Below are 23277 nucleotides of genomic sequence, written 5' to 3'. Positions count from 1 at the left end.
TGCTCAGGAAAGGGCAAGAACTTACATGTTGCTGACTAGCATGCACATTTCTCAATATGCCTCACCTAGGAATCTGTAAGAATCTCTTCATTGACATAGAGCTTGTGAGCCACATGCGGCTCTCGAGCAGCGGTTTGCCACTCTGTTGACTAATGAGTTTGCCAACCAATGACCTAGACTCTCCAGTCCAATAATTACAGGTTATTGTTGTTCCTTGTGATTAGGCCCCTATCCGCAGTTTGCCAACCACTGACATAGACTAAAACAATTCCTGGGATAAAGGAAATTGAAACTCATTTCTTTTCCATTTGAGAATCAACATTGTTAGACTAAATCTGACTCCTGGGTGTAAGAAAAATGTATAATTGATGTCCTAACTCTGCTAAACCAGGCACCCTACAGGAGCTATAGGGAGCAGAATGAATGGCAGCTGTTTCAACACTGGGAGAAGGCTTGTGCTCTTTCCAGCACAGACTGGGCATAACAGAGCTGGAAGGGGGTCTGTAAGGATCAGTTGCCATCAAAGCCTAAACCAGTCAGCAAAGACTAGAGTCTGTGGAGACTTGGAGTGATGCTGTGACAGAAGGCATTGGGGACACTAATCTCTGACCCCTACTAGCTTCTGGCAGCAGCAGAAGTGGAAAAGGGCAAATTAACTGGACTATCTGTGTGTGGTCATTAACCTGCAGGAGGAGGTGTCATTTTATGGAGTACCCAGCATTTTTGGTAAGTACTGTGTGGTCCCTTCATGTGGAAGTATATCTGAGTACAGATTTTATCAATAAGGTAAAATAATCAGGACTAATTTATTGGACATGAATAAGCAGCCCTGGACATGCTAGAACATAACATTCAAGAGGGTGAAAGAGCAAGAGGAATTCCACTTTATGCTAATCTGGGAAGATGTGAACTTGGGAGTCTTTAATTTGGATCTTAAAGGACCTATACTTTTATTTTGTTGCCAGCTAATGAGATATAGGGACTTCTAAATTCCAACTCCCAGTAAGAACTTGTGAAGCTATGACAATTCTGTTCATTGTCAGGTGCCAGAGCTACCAGGAGCATTCCACTTTTAAAGGATCATGACTTAACCCTACAAGCTGCATTGTTATAACAAGACTTAGTTCAGCATAATTTATTTTGAGTGCAAGGAATAAGTACCAGGAATTTATTTTCAATGCAAGTTGAAAACATCACTAGAGGTGTACCTCTAACGTTCATAGCCAACATTTTAGAAATGAGATCACTAGAGAGAATTCAAGACAGATTTTCACCTTCCTATTTAGTTACATCCCATAACCTGGATCAAGGTTAGGGACATAACCAAATGCAGTGAATATTTTTATGTAAATTTTACATAGATTATTTTTTTTTTTGATACGTGAATGTCTCAATAAATTATTCCTCTTAAATTCTGTTCCAAATGTGAAGAGCAAAGCCATGGAGACTTGCCTTACAATATCTAGTGACCTAGAAAACTATCTATTTCTGAGAATATTCACTGTCTGATTTACATTACAAACCCTAGTGATAAAAGAGAAAATCAAAATATCAAAAGGTGTCAATTTAAATAATAAAACAAACATTGTACTTTTGCTTTGGAAATTTTAATAGTCATAATACTTAAATGTTGCCTTCCATTTCCCCTAAAACAAAAAATACATTACCTGACTGTGGTGAGCCTCCACAGCCATCGCATACTCAGCCCCAGGGCACCAGCTCAGCCACATTCAATGACCCTAAGAGGGTCCAGTGAAGGATTGAGAAAAGACAGACAAGAGAATAAAAGCTGAGTCTGGGTGGGATGCTGCTCCCGGATGAAGATTCAGTTCCAAGGACTACAAGCCATGTCTTTATTTTATAGTCAGATGCCATGAGGCAAAGTAAGGGTGTGGTCAATATTCTGATGGGTTTCAATCCTACTCAATTACATGCACCTGATCAAGCATTGTTTACTTGTAGCCTATATCACTTAGCCACATGGGGCCACGTGTTTGGACCATAGGTTCCAGCTTACAACTATAGCTGTTGGCTATAATTGTGCTGGGAGGGCTCTGCTCTCCAAGTTAGGACTTGCATGTGGCCATGAAAGGACTGTGCCCTCTCATCAGTCCAAGCCTTGAACCTGTCCAAATTCTGTAGCAGCTCTCCACACTGACTATGGAGTAGGAATTAGAGGATCTGTCACTGATGGGAGTGTGCTGCTCTTAAAAAAAAACACAGGTAGAAAGTAAATCATCAAAGCCAAGGTAACCATGATTTAATGAATTTAGGTAAATTGTAACTGAAATTCTAAATTGGGGGGTGGAGGGGGTGGGGAAAGCACGTGCGGAGCTTATCATCAGGACCTGGGCAGCCCACAGGCTTAAGGGACTATGAGAAAAACATAGGAAGACTTTGAAGCTTCTAGGTTAGTAGCAAATCTGAAGGCCTGTTCTCCTTTTCGGCCCTCAAGGTTACCAAGATCTGTGTGTTGGTGGCATACTAGTGAGCATCACTGCCTTCCACAATTATCAAGATCATCTTAGTTTTTATATAATTTGTTTTTCCAGTACTGAATATTTGTATGTGATGACACAAAATATTTAAATAGCAAAATCAAATATAATCCAAGTTAGCTGTTTTCAGGTCTAATTGCCCACCTCCTAAGACTATGAGCCTAAAGCAGTGGTCGGTAAACTCATTAGTCAACAGAGCTAAATATCAACAGTACAACGATTGAAATTTCTTTTGAGAGCCGAAAACCGACTTATGGGCATGGGTACAAAGTTTCAATCTCACTGTACATATGCGCCCGCACATAGTTTTTTGTGGAAGAACCAGACTCAAGGGGCCAAAGAGACGCATGGGGCTCCAGAGCCTCAGCTTGCTGACTACTGGCCTAAAGGGATGCTCCCACGTGATAACAGCAAACCCCTCCACTGATCTCCCTCATTAGCAAAGAAAGTACCGTACTCAGTGTGTGAATTATAGAAAAGCCAAGAACCTTGCTTTTCGCCAATACACTTAAAAAGAGCATAATTGCTGGGGGTAGAAATAGAATAGTGGTGACCAGCAACAATTATAAGACATATTAATCATGCTCTGTTCACCATGATGGTTCTGTTCTGATTAGAGAAAGCACATTCTAACCTGGCTGGGAGTTGTGTCTAACCCTGGGACAAGGGAGCTAACTCAGGAATGCAGTCCATCCTCCTTTTCCGAGAACTGTCTATCAGCATGGAATGATTTACAACCTCGTGGCTGAAACAATCTAGTCCCAGAGGCATGTGCCCTCTGCAGCCCCCAGTCCTATTGCCTGTAACCATTATACCTCCCTACTTTCCCATGCCTATAATTCCCACTTTCCCACATAATAGTTACCCTTCTACCCAATATAAGAAGCTGGCTTATGGGGAGAGGTAGAGCCGATTTTTGTGGATGACCTGATGTTCTCCCATACTGGCAGCATTATTGAAATAAACACTCATACATGATTTAACCCTATTTCTGCTTAACTTGCTCAAGTAGTGACAGGCAGCCCAAACTTCTTAGTTGTCCAGTTACATGCCTTCATTGAAGATAACCAAATGAAAGAATAGTTTACAGATTTTAAAACACCTATTTTCCTGAATTACACCGCAAGGAAACAAAACAAAGCAAAGGAAAGAAAGCAAACAAAAACCTCTTGTAAGATATCTTGCAAAAAGTATGTCACAAGTCCCCACCCGTCAGACTTTCCCAGGGCATGTTTCCAAAGTGATGGCAGGCCCCATTGGCAGCTCTTATGGGTGGAGCACACAGTTAATTTGCATTTTGAACATTGCCAGGGGATACTTTGACTATCACGGCCTTAAGGAGTCTTGAATCTTTTGTTTGAGAAATAATCCTGTCCAGCAATTTTTAAGAGTTAGAATAAAATATGTTAGAAAAACTCATAGACTGAGTCATCTCAGGCTGCATGCCTAAAGCCACTTGCTTTAAAGAGCTCCTTCTTTCATGGTCTACACATGTTCCCATTCTCACAAGGATTCAGAAAGGACAACTTCATTGAAAAGATTGGTTTGTCCATGGAAAGATCACTTAATTAATTTTGGAACAGAGTAAGGGTACAAATAATGAAACTTAGAGATACATAAATAAATATAAAAATAATGCTGGAATTAGAAGAAATTCTATATTTAAAACAAATGAATCGATAGAGATAGAAAAACATTTACTATTAAATCATCTTGCTAAAAAAAAGGTAAATTTTCCCTAAATAAAAAAAAATTGTCATTCATTTATTTGCATTTCTTTTCTGCACCAAAAATTTCCCATCCTCTTGTTTCATCAAAATCTTAGAAAAGACATAGACCTAGACCTTCCAAAGCCTAAGAAGGAAGCAAGTACAAGAGCCCTGAAAACAATAGAAACATCCTTGCCTAGGAGATTAACTCCTCTGAAATTAAACTGGGTACTGTGGTTATAAGGACCCACTAGATAATGGCATGAGCATGAGGATTAAGGAAAGGCTTGGTCGGTATCTTTAGAGAAGGAAGGGGGATATAATTAGGAAGAACAAAAGTTTTAGTATTTTCCTGGTGATGCATGCATAGACAATCTCTTCCAAGAAATGCATATTTTTACTTGACTATCCTGGAATATGAGATTGAATGAAAATTAAAAGTTTATATTCACTATATATCACAGTGACAAATGTATGAAACAGAGGCTAGCTAGATAAAAATATAAATATAATGAGAGAAAGCTCAGGGTCTCCTGGACTGCTCATTATTAAAGAGACAATAAAAAAAAAGTAGTATGGATCCAGGCATGCTTTCACATTCTCATCAATGAACTGGTTATCAACATCACATAAACAAAACTTTACACTATGAAAAATAATCTAAATAGTAGCTTTCATATAAACTTCTAAATATCGAAACTTTACTATATTAAACAAGATATATAATATATACTTTTTACTTAAAAATAATTTAAAAATGTGTATAGCTCAGTAATCAATCTGATTTCACTTTTTACAAAAGCGACGACCCTAACTCTTATCAAGACAAACTTTGGAAAATACATCCACTGAATGCTTTTTTGAAAAAAGATGCATAGCCACTGATACAAGAAGAAAAATGTGCTATACATAATGTATTAAAGGTCACTCATCTAGCCTGACTCCTCTACAAAGAATCTCCATTACTTTATTCTTTTTATTATGGCTTTCTTTGTACAGATATCAGACCTATAATTATGCTGATATGTGAATCTGTAGCCACTTTAGTATCAATGTAATTCTTTTCCCAATTCTTGAATACATTTGATGAATGTGATACTTATATTTCTACATACCTCTATAAAAGAACTTGCAAGATTTGCTTTTAAAAATTATTCTTCTTGAGGTAAGGATATAATTACAAAATCCTATAACTTTCCAATTATTAACAACAGGCTGAAGGAGCAATAAAATAAATTGTGAAATCAAATATATGAGTGTGATATAAATGAAGAGCATTAGTAGGAGAAGAATAAGCTATTCACAGAATAGAAATATAAGGGGTAAATGGTATATGACCGTTATAATATAATCAACACTCAAATCTTTTATGTCATACTGGGCCTTGTAGTCCTTCAACTTGAATAGAAAATGAAAATGTGGCAATAGTAGAACAAAGTGGCTGAAGTGCAGGAAACAATCCTTGATACAAGGTAATACACTGAAGAAAATAATGTTTTAAGAATCCCTAACTTGCATTTTAAATATATAAATGCAAAACAATAGAGGGAGTTTAAAATGATTCTTTGCCTAGACATTTAACTATAAATTTTCAACTACTCACCCCAGGAAATTGTTGGCATATTCACCTGAAATTTGGTTATGCAGATAAACATAAACATTTACATAGGCAAGACATTTACAGATTGATGGGATTCAGTGTAGGCTGCACCAAAAATGTGCCACTTTCGCATATTGATTATTTTGAATTAAAGTTACTTAAGAAATAGCCAGTGTAAGGATGCTGTACTGGAAGGTAAAGAGACATTCTTATCACCAGACACAGGGAAGTCAAGGCCAAGAAGATTGTATAAATGAACGCTATTACTTTACTAATTTACCACCTCAAGCCCAATCTTTTTGTCTTATTGATTTGTCTAAAAGCTGCCTGTTTGGGTTACTTCTTTGACTCTCATAAATGCAGTAAACATTTAAGCCCTCCATCAAAAACTAGTGACAAGAGAATTAAAATAAGACATCTCCTGGTGCCAACTTTACTGCACTATAAATGAAATTATTTAGAAAACAGCAGTTCATTTCCAAGGGACACTTTTTTTCTGCACACACACCAATTTTGCATTCCTTGACACCCCAATAAAAAATAAAAAAAATTCTAGGCTAACTGTGTTAAGTTCACACAGTAAAACATTTTTGTTTACAAAATTCTTTAAGCATAAGTGGCACCTCTAAAAAAAAAAAAAAAAAAAGTAAAAAGGGGGAGAAAGAAAAAACTTGATTCCATTTTGCTCCAGGATATGACAGGTCTAGGCAGACAGGTTTACTGTGGAAGTTAGATAACATGTTCTTGTGCCTGGAGTTCCCAGATGAGCCAACATTTCCAAAAGCCACTGACAAGATGTCTACAAATAAACACAGAAATGACCAGGAAAATGACAACTATTCCATTAAGGAGTCAGCTGGGCAATCAAAAGACATCTTGCAATGAAACTGTTCACAAGTCATTTGAAGAGTCAAAATCAGGGTATTTTCTGATATTGTTACAAAGAAGAAATTGTTTTGAAATACATAGTACAGATAATGTTTTAATAAAGTGGTTTTGTAGTAGCTGCTACTCCCAAAGACCATTCTTCATTTAGTGTCAATTTTGGTTGTAAAATAAAGAGTGTTAGTAAATTTCAGAATTAAATAACTTGAAGGTGAAATTGTTCAGTCAAAACCTTTATTTCTTTTTTAAAAAAAAAAAAAAATATATATATATATATATATATATATATATATATATATATATATATATATATTATTGATTTTTTAGAGAGAGGAATAGAGAGTTAGAAACATCGATGAGAGAGAATCATCAATCAGCTGCCTCTTGCACACCCGCTACTGGGGATGTGCCCTCAAACAAGGTACATGCCCTTGACCGGAACCAAACCTAGGACCTTTCAGTCCGCATGCCGACACTCTATCCACTGAGCCAAACTGGTTTTGGCAAAACCTTTATTTCTTTTAAAACAATTGTTTTTAATTGTTATGTGACACACCGACTGTGCTAAAAAATCCAAATCAAGAAAAGTCATAAGTCTACATCATCAATTTGCCACACCCATTGCTATAAAAATTAGCAAATATACTGCTAATACTGGGGGTGGTGTCCATGGTATATCAAGATCCTGCTTCTTCCTATTATTGTAGAATGAGGGAGGAGGGCAAATGCAGAAATGATAACTTCATGTCCACAGAAGGAGGTGGAAAAAGGAATGAGAAAAGAAACCAAATTAGGGATAAAGAAGAGATTTTAAAAAGGAAGAAATCAAATAATAGTGGAACTCTATGACATTAACATAAAACCACAGCTCCAGAAACAGATGCTCTGTCAAAATGTATATTACCAAAATAATGCAAGAAACAGAAAACTTGAAAAGACCAATTACTGTAGGATGGATTAGAAAAATGATTAAACAGCAACCTTCATGAAATACTAGGATTAGGTGATTTCAGAGATGAGTTCTAGGAAATATTAATAGCCCGACCTATTTAAAGTGTATTTAATCACAGAAGGAAATCTCCTCAATTTATTTTATGAAGCTTGTGCAATTTGAAAAGTACAAGGTGTGCAAAGTAGGTTTATAGCTGTTTGTATGAGAAACAATGCAATAATTCATAAATAATAATATAAGAATAAACTCAATGCTTTGCATACTCACAACTATAAACCTACTTTTGCCCCACCTTGTATTACAAATAAAACTATAAATTAATCTGATATTTAAATAAATATATAAAATGGAAATAAAAATATTGAAAATAGGATGTAGTAATTGAAGCAAAAAATGGTATGTTGAAAAAAAAAAGGTATAGTTTAGTAAAGGAAGTTTGGGTTAATGGCAGAATATTTATTAAATATATCCAGGATTTTTAAAAGAAATCATATTGTCATACTAATATAGGTTCAAAATATTTAATAAAACACACTGCCATTTCTGAAAGGGAAGGAAATAACTTAAACGTGGTAAAACTACTTATTGAATACTAACAGCAATTACACAATGAATTACAAATTAATGAAATCCTTACATTTAAATTCAGAAAATTGAATGATAGTTTTGTTATTGCAATTTATATTTAACATTTGCTTGGAGAGTCTTGTATATACACTAAAATGTAAAATAAATACTATAAACATCAAACAAAAATGACAAAGTTTGCTCAAACTGGTTTGGCTCAATGGATAGAGCATCAGTCTGCAGACTCAAGGGTCCTGGGTTCGATTCCGGTCAAGGGCATGTACCTTGGTTGTGGGCACATCCCCAGTGGGGGGTGTGCAGGAGGCAGCTGATCGTTGTTCCTCTCTCATCCATGTTTCCAACTTTCTATCCCTCTTCCTTCTTCTCTGTAAAAAAATCAATAAAATATAGGGTTTTTTTTTGTGTGCTTTTTTTGTTTTGTTTTTTTAAGACAAAGTTTGTGTCTCAAGATAGCACCTATAAAAGCAAAGGAATACTAGAAAAATTTCATAAGAGGATTCTGATATGGGAAATGTTCCTAGACAACATATTTCTATTTTAAAATAAGTACCTACAAAGAGAAAAATTGTCCATTCACAATTGTTATAAAACTTACAAACTACATAAAAACAAATATAAAAAGAAAAGTACAAACTCTATATGTTATTAATCGAATTAATGATTTTAAATTTACCATTAAAGACTAATGCTGGAGAATAGATAAGAAAACTATGAACAAGAGAAATATTGAGTAGATTTGTTTTACCATCTGTCAGAACATATTATAAACCCATTGCAATCACCATGTAGGTAGTGACATAGGATACAAATGAATTAGTGGAACAGAACAGCTAATTAGGGAAAACTACTTATGATAATTTAATACAAACAAATATGATATTTATATTATTTGAGAAAATAAATGCTGGTCCAAATGATTATCTATACAAAAGAAAATAGTGTTGGTGTCCTAATTAGTACTAAAATATATTCCAGATGAGTTAAAATTTTTCTATAAAAGATTAAATAATAAGTATCTTAAGAAAAATGCAGGAGATTAAATATATACAAGAAACTATAAATGTTTTATTTAACAATAATAAAAATAAAAATTACTTGACCAAAGTGACCAAAATAAAAACATAATATAAAAGAGATCTGGAGATTTTCAGTACATATTGAAGAATATCAGGTTAATATCTATAATATTAAAACAGGTTAATTAGCTATAAATACAAGCTAACAAGAAAAAATAAAAACAAAAAAATGGGCAAAGATTTGGACATTTTACAAATTGTGAATTAATTTTACATCTTTAAAGAACAATTGAATAATATAACATTAAATGTAAGAAGTTCCTGGTAAATATAAAACAGGAAACAAGTGACATGGATAAATACTATTTTTTAAAATAAAAAAGTATGCATGTGGATATTAAAAATAGAAAATGTATTTTTTTTAAATTATAACAATGCAATTCTTTATGGTTACGAGGGATTTTAATGTTTTATTTTAATTTTTATACCTTTCTAATTTTTTTTTTCTGGACCCAATTACCCTTATCTTTCCTCAATCTTCTTCAGGTTAGTAATCAAGAATAATATTCAATCAGTTGTCATTATCTATAATAAGAAAAGTATAATATGCAATAATTAGACCAGGCATCCTTCCCGATGTCCTTCCAGGAAGAAGCGGGGGCTGCAGCTGTGGGATCAGGGCAGCCACCATGGCTGGAGGGAAAGATCAGGCAGCATGGCTGCAGAGGCTACTCTTGCATGAATTTTGTGCATTGGGCCTTTAGTTCAAATATAAAAGTAGAATAATTATGAGCTAGGTAAAGGGAACCTACTAACTTACTACACATGTAAAGTATCAAAGACATAATACACACACACACACACACACACACACACACAGACACATTCACACACACACACAACTTTTATGTTGCACAATTATCCCTGAGACCTATTAAATATTTATTCCCTATGTACTGTCATCCCCTTAACAGCTTGGGCTTTGGTTTTTTAAATGCTGAAATCACAGACAGTGCTTAGGAGAATATCCAGTGCACAGTAAGTGCTAAACATTTGTATAAAAAAATTAAGTATTACTTTTACCAGAAAACAAATCTGCAAAGCTCTTTTTTTTTTTTTTTTTTTTTTTTTTTTTGTACATTCACCAGGCCTTTTAGGTAAAACAACCTAATGCATAAGAAAAACATTGTGATTTCCAGGAATGAGAGACAATATATATTTTTCTTATGAGTATTTAAAGCAATGTTTTCAACAAAATTTTGTAATGAAAATGTCATCAGTGTATTTCTGATAAAGTCACTTACATGTAGGTTAACTGACATATTGCTAAAATGAAATTCTGAAGTAAGAATGTCCTAAAAGGACTAAAGTGATACAATACAGGTATGAAGTACTGTTGGTGTAGAATAGGTTACCGAGGCTGTGAGAATATATGGACCAGTTATCAGTTAGCCAATTCTGCAAAAATATAATATTTCTTAATGGAACTTTGATGTGTGTTGAGAAGTGTTGATTTTAAGGTTTTACTAAAAAAGGTGCTAGTCTCTAAGACTGGTTAACTGAAGGCCCAAGAGCTTCAACTGGCAGTTGACTGGCGGTTGGAAAGATACCACAGAGCTGAGGAGTCAGATAAGATTTGTACCTGACAATGAAAACCACCCACCTTGGCACACAGGCCGGTAATGAGGCCAACAGTAGGATCCTAGTTCTTTTTCAGAGAAAATACAGGGTTAGCCTTCATGGACAGAGAGGCAATCTATGTCCCACAAAATCTACACCATTAAATTAAGCTGCAATTGATTGTAAACTAAAGGACTGTTTTGGGCGCAGGTATTCAACCTCCAGGAGTAATTAAAAAATGATAATTTCAAGACAGTTCCCCGAGTACTTTATAACATATACTGGTTGCACAATACACACCCAAGTGATTACATTATATAACTGTGCACAGGTGATTAAATAGAGGCTAGTGAAATGATTGGAGGTGTCACCCCTATGTTATTATATTTTTGGTACTGGCTACTTAACACACCAAGTATCTAATAAGGACGTTGTCATTTGTTCAGATCTCATTGAAAAAAAGGAAATGACTCTAAAGTAAAACATGCTTAATGAGCTTCAACAGTTAATGTTCCACTTCTGATTAAAAAAGACAAACTGAGCATGCTGCACACAGCCCTACAACTATCAGCAGTAAAACATTAACAGCAGAGATATTTTAGTCAGCTGCTGGAAGAGGAAGATCACACATGTAAATATTGATTAATAAGTAGGCTGGAATGATTGGCAGTTTACAATATGTGCAGGGGGCAACAGATACAAAGGAAGCTGAATTGTGAGGCAGAGTTCTGTATTCTCTGGTGACTTGAGGAAGAAACATGGGAACAAAAGTGAGCATAAAAACAGGACTGGAGAACAGTGATATTCCCTGCACAACTTTTAGAACCTGCCAAGCATTTAAATCTCTGGAGAAAAAAAAAAGAGACTTAAAAAAATACACACACACACACACACACACACACACACACACACACACACATATATATACAATATATATAATTGATTTTTTTACAGAGAGGAAGGGAAAGGGATAGAGAGCTAGAAACATTGATGAGAGAGAAACATTGATCAGCTGCCTCCTGCACACTCCCCACTGGGTATGTGCCTGCAACCAAGGTACATGCCCCTGACCAGAATGGAACCTGGGACCATTGAGTCCACAGGCTGATGCTCTATCCATTGAGCAACACTGGTCAGGGCATAAGACATATTATAATAAGTTAAAAATTATGTGAGTAAACAAACAGCTATCATATGTGTGTATGTATGTGTGTGTATACACATATACACACACACACTAATAAAAGGTTAATATGCTAATTAGACCAGATGTCTTCCAGATGACCGTTTGGATGTCCTTCCTGACAAAGCCGGGCCCTGGGGAAGCTGCCCCACTTCTTGTCCCTGTCCTGGTCCAGGTTGCCTGAGACTGTGGCCTGGACAAAACCTCCCCACCCCTGGTCCCAGTCCAGGTCTTAGGCACCTGTAGCTGCTGCCCGGACAAAGCCACCCTGCCCCCACACCCCCACCCCAATCCCAGTCCTGGTCCTGGGCTCCTGCAGCTGTGGCCTGGGCAATGCCGCCTGGGTCCTGGATTGCAAGAGGCATGTCCGACGGGTCCAAGAATGGAGAAGCTGCAGGCTGGGCTGAGGGACGCCAACCTCCTCCCCCCCTTGCCGTGCCTGAAATGTCCTGCCCTGGGCCTCTAGTATATATATAATCATAAAAGTGTAATATGCTAATTGGACTGGGCAGCTGAATGACTATCTGGATATCCTTCCAAAATGCCTTCCAGATGAAGCTGGGGCTGTGAGGGCCAAGCTCCTTGCATGAATTTCATGCATAGGGCCTCTATTGTGTATGCGTGTGTGTGTACACACACACACACACACACACACACACACACACATACATATATATATATATATATATATATATATATATATATATATATATGCCTAAACAACTGTTATGACCAATTGATTGAATGATTGGTTGACTAGTTGCTATGAGGACTCACTGACCACCAGGGAGCAAGGGAGCAGACGCTCAATGCAAGAGCTTCCCCCTGGTGGTCAGTGTGTGCCCACATCCAACCTCCATGGCCAGCCAACCTCCCTCATCCCTCCCCCGGGCTGGCTGGTCCCAATTAGCTCCAATTGGCCCTGATTGCTGGCTAGGCCAATTGACCCCACCCATGCACAAATTCATGCACCAGGCCTTTAATGTATATATACCTGCTAAATAAAAATTATCTAGAGAAAACCAAGGCAAATGTTCAAAAGCATAGAGAATCATTAATATAATATGTTTACAGTCCAGACTAGAAGGCATTCATAGTTTCAAATCAAAAGAGCCTACAAATTTTTAAAATTAGATCTATGCTTAGACACTCTATTTTAAAATGTTGAAACAAGTATAAACTGATTATTTCAAGAAAATTTTAAAAGTTATTTACAAATGAAGAACAGACTGATATCAGACTTCCCATCACTCACACTGCTTCCTAGAATCATCTGAGCAATAGTTTAGTATTCTAAGAAAAAAATAATTTTTATAATAAATTCTGCATCTAGCAAAACTATTTCTCCAGTGTACAAAGGAAGAATAAATTCAGACATGTTATCTCACCTTTTCAGGAAATTTTGTGAAGAATATCAGAGAGAAAATACACAGGATCTAAGAAAGCATGAATTTAACTCGGGAGAATAAAGCAGGAAGACAAATGTTTACCAAACATAGAGAACAATCAATTCTGTTAGGAGCAAATGGACAAAATACTATGTGAGGAATAAATCTCCAGGGAATAAGAGTCACCATTAAAACAAAAAGCTACAGATGAAATCATGGTCACATATAAAGAAGTTGCCTAAATTCATGGTCTAAATTCAAAGAGGAAAGTAATGAGTTTCCAAAATAAGAAGAAAAATAAATACCAAGTCATAGATCGAATGAAGACAAATTAGAAATATATTTAGAGAAAAAAATATTTTTAAGGGGTTGGTGGGAAGAGAGTAACCAGAGCACTTGTGTGCATATATATACATAACCCATGGACAATAGGGTGGTGAAGGCCTGGGGTAGGCGGGTAAGGGTGTGTTAGAAGCAGGGGTAGAGGACATAGTAATACTTTCAACAATAGAGATTTCAAAAAAGTTTTTTTTTTTTCCTCATAAGAATAAAGCAAGGCAACCAAAAGTCCAGTGGAGGGAGAAAGGAACTATAAAATATAAATGTAATTAAAAATATATTAGACTACAATGATTTTGCTTTTACAGGCATCTGAGGTCTATATTCTAGAAAAATTACAAATACATTAAGATCAACTGGAGAGGGGTAAGGAAAAGGACTTTTATTTTATGTCAAATTTTACTTTTTAGTTTAAAAATATCTATGAGTTAATTTTATTTTTTTTTATTTTAGAAAAGAAATGAATACACGCACATATATCACAACATGTTCCTTTAAACATTTTTAAAAAAATGTATTTGATGTTTTTCAAACATGAATTTAGATGGTCAAAATGCAGCGACTTATATTTACCATGTTCTGAAAATCTTTAGTCACAGCCTAACATCAGAATGTGAGCATCCAGTTTCTTCTTATAGAATAAATGGCCCATAGTTCCCAGAGGGAAAACATCCTTTGGAGAATAAATCGCATTCACCATGTCTCATTATGACATTTATTTTAGAGAAGGCTGCATTTGTAAAACTTGTAATGATGATGGGTTTTTCCTTCTTCTAGGCTTATGGGAAAAGACTTATTTTCAAAACTAGTCTAAGTCATTAACAGTAGTCACTGTTAATTTACTACTATTCCAAGTCTCTTTACTGCTAATCTACATTGATTTTCTGTCCTGAACACAGGAAATGCACATTTTTAATGCTTTAGCTGCAGTGACTTTTCTTTTGGAGGTTTCTTTTTCTCCTTGAAAAATTAAATAGAAGAGGCAAAACAACTATTTGAATATAGACAAACAACTTAAAAATGACTGCAATAGTGCATATATTTTTAGGGAGGTAACATTATTAGAGTGAAAGAAGCATATGACCTAGAAATAGGACTTAGAAAGTGCACCTCATGCCGAAACCGGTTTGGCTCAGTGGATAGAGCGTTGGTCTACAGACTGAAAGGTCCCGGGTTCGATTCCAGTCAAGGGCATGTACATTGGTTGTGGGCACATCCCCGGTGGGGGATGTGCAAGAGGCAACTGGTTGATGTTTCTCTCATCATAGATGTTTCTAACTCTCTATCCCTCTCCCTTCGTCTCTGTAAAAAATCAATAAAATGTATTTTAAAAAAATGAAAAAGAAAGTGCACCCCATTTATTCCTATAGGTTATATAGGTACATGCAGATCGGAGCTCCATGAACAACTAACATTCAAATCATGGCTGATCATCAGTAAAGAGTCAAGTCCAGAAATTTAGAAAGGTTTTCTTTTATAATACACATTAATTACCTGACTATTTGCTTTTACTATTTTGCTCTGAGGTGTCTATACATTTCCCACATTGCCACATTAGAATGTTTTTTTTTTTTTTTTTTGTTTTTTTTTTACAAACTAGGCCTTCTCTTTGTCTCCCAGTCACCAAGCTGCCTACAAGCCTTGCCCAGGATGATGAGGATCCTCTCCTTTAGCACTCTGGCTCCAGGAAAGCACAGCGAAGGAAGTCAGAGCAAGTGAAGCCTTGTCTGAAAATGCCTCACGGTTGTCTTCCTATTCTACACCCTCCCTCAAGGGGGAGAACTCATCGACAAGCACATGCAATGCCTTAAAAGATACTGTGAGGTGAAAAAACAGAAACAAAAACAAAGAAGACAAAACACCACTGTGGCCTAAATTAAGGAACAGAGTTTAGTACTAAGAAATAAGCAGACATTACCATTTAAAACTTTAATACATGTCATAAAAGGAATATTCAGTTCTTTTAATTATTTTGGAAGAATCAATAGGGACATAATAATATGCATAGCCTAACAGTTTATTACTCTTAAAACACAAGGAATGAAAATTCATGAAAATGGGCTTGTCTTTTTAATCATCACAGCTCTGCTTTATCAAATTAGCCATAACCATATTATTTTAATCTCTTGGCTTCAGTAACAAAACAAAACAAAACAACAATTTAATCTTCCCCATTCATTTGATTTTAGGATTAGTTACTGATGTCCTGAGAAGAATATTCATTAGATATGTAATATACATACATATTTTTGGTATATATTATGGGTAATTTTTTCAATTACATAGAAACAAATTCTCCCATCAATTATTTGAAGCTCTTTTCAAATAACAAGTGTGGAGATATTTCATCCTTAATATATAATTATACATCATATATAAATTATATAATATATGCATATATGTTTACATAAGCATTGTCAACATTAAAATGTTTATTGCTATAAAAATATAATTCTACCGTGTTTCCCCAAAAATAAGACATCCTCTAAAAATAAGACCTACTTACAGGTTTCCTTCTGAGTGAAATATAAGGCATCCCCCCAAAAATAAGGCTCCCCTAGGCTAAACATGAGAGATTTGGTCCACTGATTCTGAAAGAAATGGAGTCACAAGAAATTCACCTGGAAATTCAGGAATTGGATTATTATGATGATGTTCCAGAAGATTATGACATGATTGTCATTGAATAACGAGTAAATTCTTGATACTATAGGATTCACAGTTTGTCTGGTTTATGTTGACAACTACCGTACTACCATACCGTATACAGGTAATAAATTTCCTTTATTTTCATTTAACAATAAATGTGTACCATATTCTTCTTCATGGAAAAATAAGACATCTCTTGAAAATAAGACCTAGCGCATATTTGGGGCAAAAATTAATATATGACACTGTCTTATTTTCGGGGAAACAGGGTAACATTAATTTCTGGAAATTAAGGATACCCTGTGATACTGTTCTTCCCCAAGACTAAAGTATCTATCACTAAGGGTTTTCTGTTCTTAATTCTTAACACACTAGAGGTCCAGCGCAGGAATTCATGCACAGTGGAGTCCCTTGGCCTGGCTGATCAGGGCAGGCCAGTAGGGCAGGGGGAAGGACCATAGGAGGTTGGCTGCTTGCAGAAGGTTGGCTGTGGAAGTGCACTGACTACCCGGGGGCTGTTCCTGCATTGAGCATCTACCCCCTGGTTAGTCAGTGAACATCATAGCTACCAGCCGGTCGTAATGGTCATTTAGGCTTTTCTACAGAGAGATGAGGTCTTTTCTTCATTAAATACAGAGTTAAAAATGTAATCCTTGATATAGAGATGGCCGACCACAATTTGAAATCTAAATGCTCTTCCAATTGCAAATTCCATAATAAATTTTAAACCTGCCAACAACTTAATGAAACTTTTCAGCTAGGTCATGGCCCTCTCAGCTGTGCTCCTAGGAGACAGTTCAATACAGTGATTAAGAGCATGGGTTTGACAGTTAGGAGGACCTGGGTGCACATCCTAACTCTACCAGTTCCCAGTCATATGGACTAAGGCAAAAGTGCTGTGAATTTCAGGTGAGGTTTATAGGATTTGTAGAGAAAGGTATCAAGGTGGAGGGTAACAAAAGTGGCAAGAATAAAATATATGATTCTTACAAATTTTACCTTGATTTTGGTATGCTGTATTCTTCTACATTCTTATGAAATTTGAGCAATACATGTTTAGCTATTTTTAATTCATATCTAGTTTTGAGACTGGGTTTCTTTGATCAAGCCAATGGATCCAAACTGTATAAGGTATTTTTATTCTTTCAAACTAACTTCATTAAATAGAAAGAAGTAAAGAAATGACTTATGACAAAAGGTAATGCTTTCATGGGAGCCATGTATGTGTTTATTCATGGGTTATTTCACCAAAGTTAATTGGGGCTTTTTTTCCCCCCCCAAGGGGATGGGGAGTGATACTATTGAGATTACACAATTTAGATGCTTTCTATGAATTCTGGCTCTATGTTTCCTTTGCTTGAAACTGAAATAATTAATTTCATTTTCCTTCAGTATATTATACTCCTTGAAAGCCAGATGCCCTAAAAGAATACTAATAGCTTCTTGTTCCAATTAACTGCTTTAATTTTTTTAAATGTCTTCTCTAGTCTTAAATATACCATACTCTCTCCATTTTATTTGTTGATAATATGTTCCGTGTTTCAGATGATGCCAACATGCTTTTTGGGGGCTTGTTTTTTTCAGTTAGATAGAGTAAAATGTAGCATCAATAAATAAAAATCTTTACAAACAGCAAATGTGGAAAGGGACGCATTTCTTCGACTCCATTTCAGGATATCTGACTTTTTGTTTTAGTAAATTTAGACCTAAAGATACTGAAGCCTTAATATTACACTTTCAAATAATATGTGCATTTTATAATGTTTAAAGCAATGCAAGATATCTCAAAGAGAAAGAAAGTTAATTTTAATGAGAGAAAAATAATAAACATCAAATGAAAATTTATAATATTTAAAGATTAAATATATTTTCTATGTGATCCATAGAGAGATAAACACTAAGACTCCAGGGGGAAAATGAACAGTGAACACAAAAAGATAACTTCCCCAAAAGGAAATAAAAATGGTTAATGAACATATGAAAAAGCCCAACTCTGAAAAATAAGAAATGCAATTTAAAATATATTTTCTTCTCCTACAGATTAACAAAAGTGAGAACAGATAATATTCAGGGTTAGTCGGAGTGCAGTGAAATAGACTCTGCTGTACAGTGGTGGGAGGAAAATTTAGTAAAATAATTAGGGATAGGCAATTCTCAGTTATATATTAAGAGCCTTAAAATTATTCCTATTATTTTATTATATCTAGGAAATTCCTCCCAAGGAATTAAATTACAAATAAAGATGAGGAATTTTTGTGGAGATAGTAGGGAATTTTTTTAAATAATAATTATATGGAAATAGCATAATATATACAAAAACAGCAACTGTATTTTATATTATATTATATATAGTATAACATATAACATTAGTATAATTGGTAGAATGAACAATGAATTGGTCATATAAGTTTCAAATTGTTTGATAAGAGGCTAAAACCAGTTCCTTCATTGAGCAAAATTTTTGTCATCTATGATGCCATTGAAGTGTCTTTTAATTGTAGCAGTAGTTGTTTTTTCCACTTAAGGGAAACTGAAAAGTCTTAATTTCATATCTATTTTCCTGATTGCACTTTTGACTTTCAATATGGTTTCACAGCCATCAGATCCCGTGTATTATACAGAAATGGTTTGCTATACAGAAATTATACAAAAATAGGTATTAATAACTAGAACAGCAATTGGTACTAAAATTTGAGTGGTACTGTAACATAAACTCAGTAATGCTTGTCAGCATTAATTTGGAGACAAGAAGGCAGGTGGAGGCCAGAAGGGCAGCAAGGAGACCCTAGGTGGAGACAGGAAGAACATCAGGAAGCTGTTTTAGAGGGCCAGAGGCAAGAGGACTCATGAAGATAATTGTCAGAACAGCCTGACCAGAGCTTGCAGTAACTAGAAAGACAGAGAATCTATAATAATAAAAGTGCAATATGCTAATTAGTCCCGTCAGCCAACCAACCTTCCGGAAGTCCTTCTGGATGAAGCCAGGGCTGTGAGGGCCGAGTCCCTTGCATGAATTTCATGCATTGGGCCTCTAGTCTACTTATACACTTGTGGACCAGGTGAAGGGGGTTTCAAGCAAAGAATTGACCATGTTACTGGTCATTTTTTAAACACATATAACATGATATTTAAGAGAAAAATGAGCAAAAAAAATTCATTTCTCAAGTATTATTTACAGGATATATTTCCAATTCAGGAATTGCTGATTTAGAAAATAAAAGTTTCACATTTACAGCATCTCCAGTTGTCAAGAGATTTTCCAAGTAAGACAATGTCTCAAAGAAAAGATCAAATTCAAAATGCTGTCTGCTAGTCAAGATCAAATCACAGACGTAGCTCTAAGACACCTTGTTAAGACCGCAGAAAGATTTCAGGCTTTCTGAGCTACACAAAAGTTCTAACAATCTTAAAGATGTCCCACGGCTTCCTGCTTTACCTTTCATGCCAGAGAGAGCAGCCCATCTTGAAAAGATTTTTGGGTATGTATTTTATATACAGGGATGAGATTATAATTTGATACATAGAAATCACGTACCACATTTCAGAGTTGTAGCAGCTTAGAATAAAAGGGACAGAAATAGCCCAACTAACAGCTTGGGACACCTTACTCTATTTTAAAGTGCCTGCCAGCCTATTGTTAATCTATATAGTTTAGTATTATTTTAAAGTAATAACAATAAAGAGCAAACTGTTATAGCTAACAGTTATCGACAAATTTTTAAACACCAAGTTTTGTGCTAAGGATATTTTATAGAATATCTCATTTATCCCTCAAAACAAACCTCCGAGTTTTTAAACTGTACATTTTGATCCACACCTAGATTTTTGTCCCAAGAACCTCATCAGAAATGGAGGTGACATATCTATTTGTATAATGATCAGAATGGCATGATTTGTAAGGATAAAATCATGGATAAACCTCCAGGTCTTTTATTAATAAAAGAAAAGTTAAGAATATTTTATATAATGGCTAATAATTCATCAACTAATTAAAGCATATGAATTAATATATTTAATGCTTTCATTTAAAAGATAGGAACATTGAGAATCAGTGAGGTTATGCTCTCTAAGGTCACACAAAGCTTAGCTCAGTCGCTTACAGCACTGGTCTGCAAACTGTGGCTTGTGAGCCACATGAGGCTCTTTGGCACCTTGAATATGGCTCTTTCACAAAAATACGATGGCCTGGGCGAGTCTATTCTGAAGAAGTGGTGTTAGAAGAAGTTTAAGTTTAAAAACTGTGGCTTTCAAAATAAATTTCAATTGTTGTACTGTTGATATTTGGCTCTGTTGACTAATAAATTTGCCGCCCACTGGGTTAGAGCATCATCCCAATAGGCCAAATTGGCGGGGTTGATCCTGGGTCAGGGCACACACAAGAATCAGCCAATGAGTGCATACATAAGTAAAACAACAAATCAAGGTCAGTCTCTCTCCCTCCCTCCCTCTCTCTCTTTCTCTCTCTCTCTCTCTCTCTCTCTCTCTCTCTCTCTCTCTCTCTCTCTCTCTCTCTCTCTCTCTCTCTCTTCCTTCCTTCCTTCCTTCCTTCCTTCCTTCCTCTCTCATTCTAAACTCAATCAATAAGCAAAAATATTAAAGTCGCACAGAGTTTGGCAGATGCAAGATTTTAACCTAGGTATTATGACTTCACTCCCAAACCCTCTAAGAGTGTGCCTATATCGGATCAAAGTACAATTTATATTTTAAAATATGAACTGTACTATTAATATCCTGTGCAGTGAAAAACTTCACTCTGCAATAGAACACATCTGTCTTTTTATGAGATTTACATGGGTACATAGCCTTAGATACGACATGCACTCCATTTCTGGGTGTGCACTCTGAAAAGACTATGAACTTTTTGCTCATCTTTAACCAGACAGTGAATGCCTGGGCCCCACTTGCTATCGTATTGCCTATTTCTGAACCAAGGAGCATTATCTGGGTTCCAGATGACAAAGAGGGCAGGTCATAGGAGGCATCTTTTATGTGAGGGAGGGCTTCCTAAAACCCAGACAACCTGCTGGCTTGTGCTGAATAAGGCAGCGCTTCACCTGTGCTATCTTCTATGTCTACTTTTACCACAAACTCACTTTATAATTTTAAATAAATGCCTATAGACTTTTCCTTTGTTAAAATAGAAGACAGAGGGGAAAAATGATGAGACAGAAAAAAAGACATTAATGAAGAGCTATAGCTGAGATCTGAGGTACATACAAAAGTAAAAAAATCCTAAGTATGGTTCCCATAGCAACTGCAACACAGTTGGATTTCACTTTTATGTTAAGTAAGCTTAACTTGAGTGGGAATGCAAAATACTTTCTCTGAGCCAGAAAGGAAATCATGGAAAACACAGAGATATTGGTCCAGACTTCTCTGGCTTTAAACATGTCAATTTTTAACCCTAATCTGTAGTAATATGTTCACACTGAAACTATAAATTCATTTGTATTAATTTAAACTATCTTTATTCAATTTTTAAAAATATGATTATTTAAAGTGGGAAAATTCCCATTAAATCTATTTTGTCAGAGGCTATGACTTTATACTTTGTAAACATAGAGGCATAATTCTGCTTTTAATTACAAAAGAAAATTTGAAAGTACACTTTATGAAACCAATTGGATTGTATTCACTGTCATATGCTCTAAACTTGACATTTTCAGCTATTGTAGATGCCATTTGAAACTATAAAAACAAACATTTACTTTAAGGAGAGGTTATGCATATAAATCTGAAGGCATTTTCATACATTTCTCTATTTCAGTAACATTTGAAAAAGGTAGGAAGGATACTTACTCCTTTTATGTAACGAGGTCTATATTGAATAGTTCCAAATAAACCAAGAATGACGATAATAATATGTACAAAATTTGCCAGGATAGGTGCCCACTGATATCCAAGGAAGTCAAATATTTGCCTCTCCAGCACACAAACCTAGAAGAGCAAAACGGGATACACAGGTGAGCACACTGATGAAAGAAAGCACTGGATCTCACTGACACCTGATTAGCAATTATGATATGGTACCCATATCTGGCATTAGTTTAACAGTATGAATGACATTTTCAGGTCTATTTCAAATGAAAACTCTGGGAGCTGTGGATCCATAGACACTAACAATCCTCTCAGGGTTGAGTTTGTGGAGGCTTCCAGCATTATTCACAGGATGTCTCCTGTGCAGTCACAGGATAAATTATAGTGCCATAGTCACTGTCAAGCACTTGAGCTCATCAACCTGAAAGTTCTTCGCGGAGTCCACAGGAAGGGCTTGTGGTTAACATCTGCTCAATGTCCTTACACAAGGGAAGAGAACAAAAGGGGCTGATACAGAAGAAAAAAGAACTACTAAGTCAAGAGGCCTGAATTTTACATGCAAATCTGCTTGTAGAATTCAGGCCTCTTGACTTACTCAGTAGTTCTTTTTCTTCTGTATCAGCCCCCAGAAAGTCATTTCCCTTCTCCAGAGGTCTGATTCCTCATCTGCAAAATGCAGGACTCCAACTAATATCTAAGGTTCTTCTAACCCTAAGAGTATTGGATTGTAAATCAAACATGGCTTTTTGTCATACCCTGTGAGGACCGTAACCAAGTAAAAGGAAGGCTCTAAAAGAAAATTAAATAATGGAATTAATTTTCTATTTCAATGGAAATAAAAATAAAGCATCCCTGTTATCAAAAAAGCAAGGAAGTCATTTCAAACTCCCCTATGTTCTTCTGTGCTTATCGTTTTACCATGAAGACATATGTAAATGTGCAGTCAGCGGGGAAAGCAAACCAACCAACCAAGCAACCAAACCATCAAAAAATAAAAAATAAAAAACAATAAAAAAACTAAGATTGGCTCTTT

At 35.6% G+C, this 23277-nt stretch overlaps 1 protein-coding gene across 2 annotated transcripts in view; it reads right to left on the bottom strand.

Moving 5' to 3' along the window:
- NKAIN2 (sodium/potassium transporting ATPase interacting 2) overlaps positions 1–23277 on the bottom strand; it is a 741160-nt gene that overhangs the window by 364411 nt on the left and 353472 nt on the right. For both annotated transcript variants that reach the window (XM_036414935.2, XM_036414937.2), the window contains exon 2: positions 22227–22364. In XM_036414935.2, the coding sequence (XP_036270828.1) occupies positions 22227–22364 (138 nt within the window). The remainder of the gene's footprint in view (positions 1–22226; positions 22365–23277) is intronic.

The sequence above is a fragment of the Pipistrellus kuhlii genome, unplaced genomic scaffold, assembly GCF_014108245.1.
Source record: "Pipistrellus kuhlii isolate mPipKuh1 unplaced genomic scaffold, mPipKuh1.p scaffold_m20_p_5, whole genome shotgun sequence".
In the NCBI taxonomy this organism is placed as follows: Eukaryota; Metazoa; Chordata; class Mammalia; order Chiroptera; family Vespertilionidae; genus Pipistrellus; species Pipistrellus kuhlii.
The sequence above is the reverse complement of the archived record's forward strand: the minus strand, read 5'-3'. Positions and strand labels throughout refer to the sequence as shown.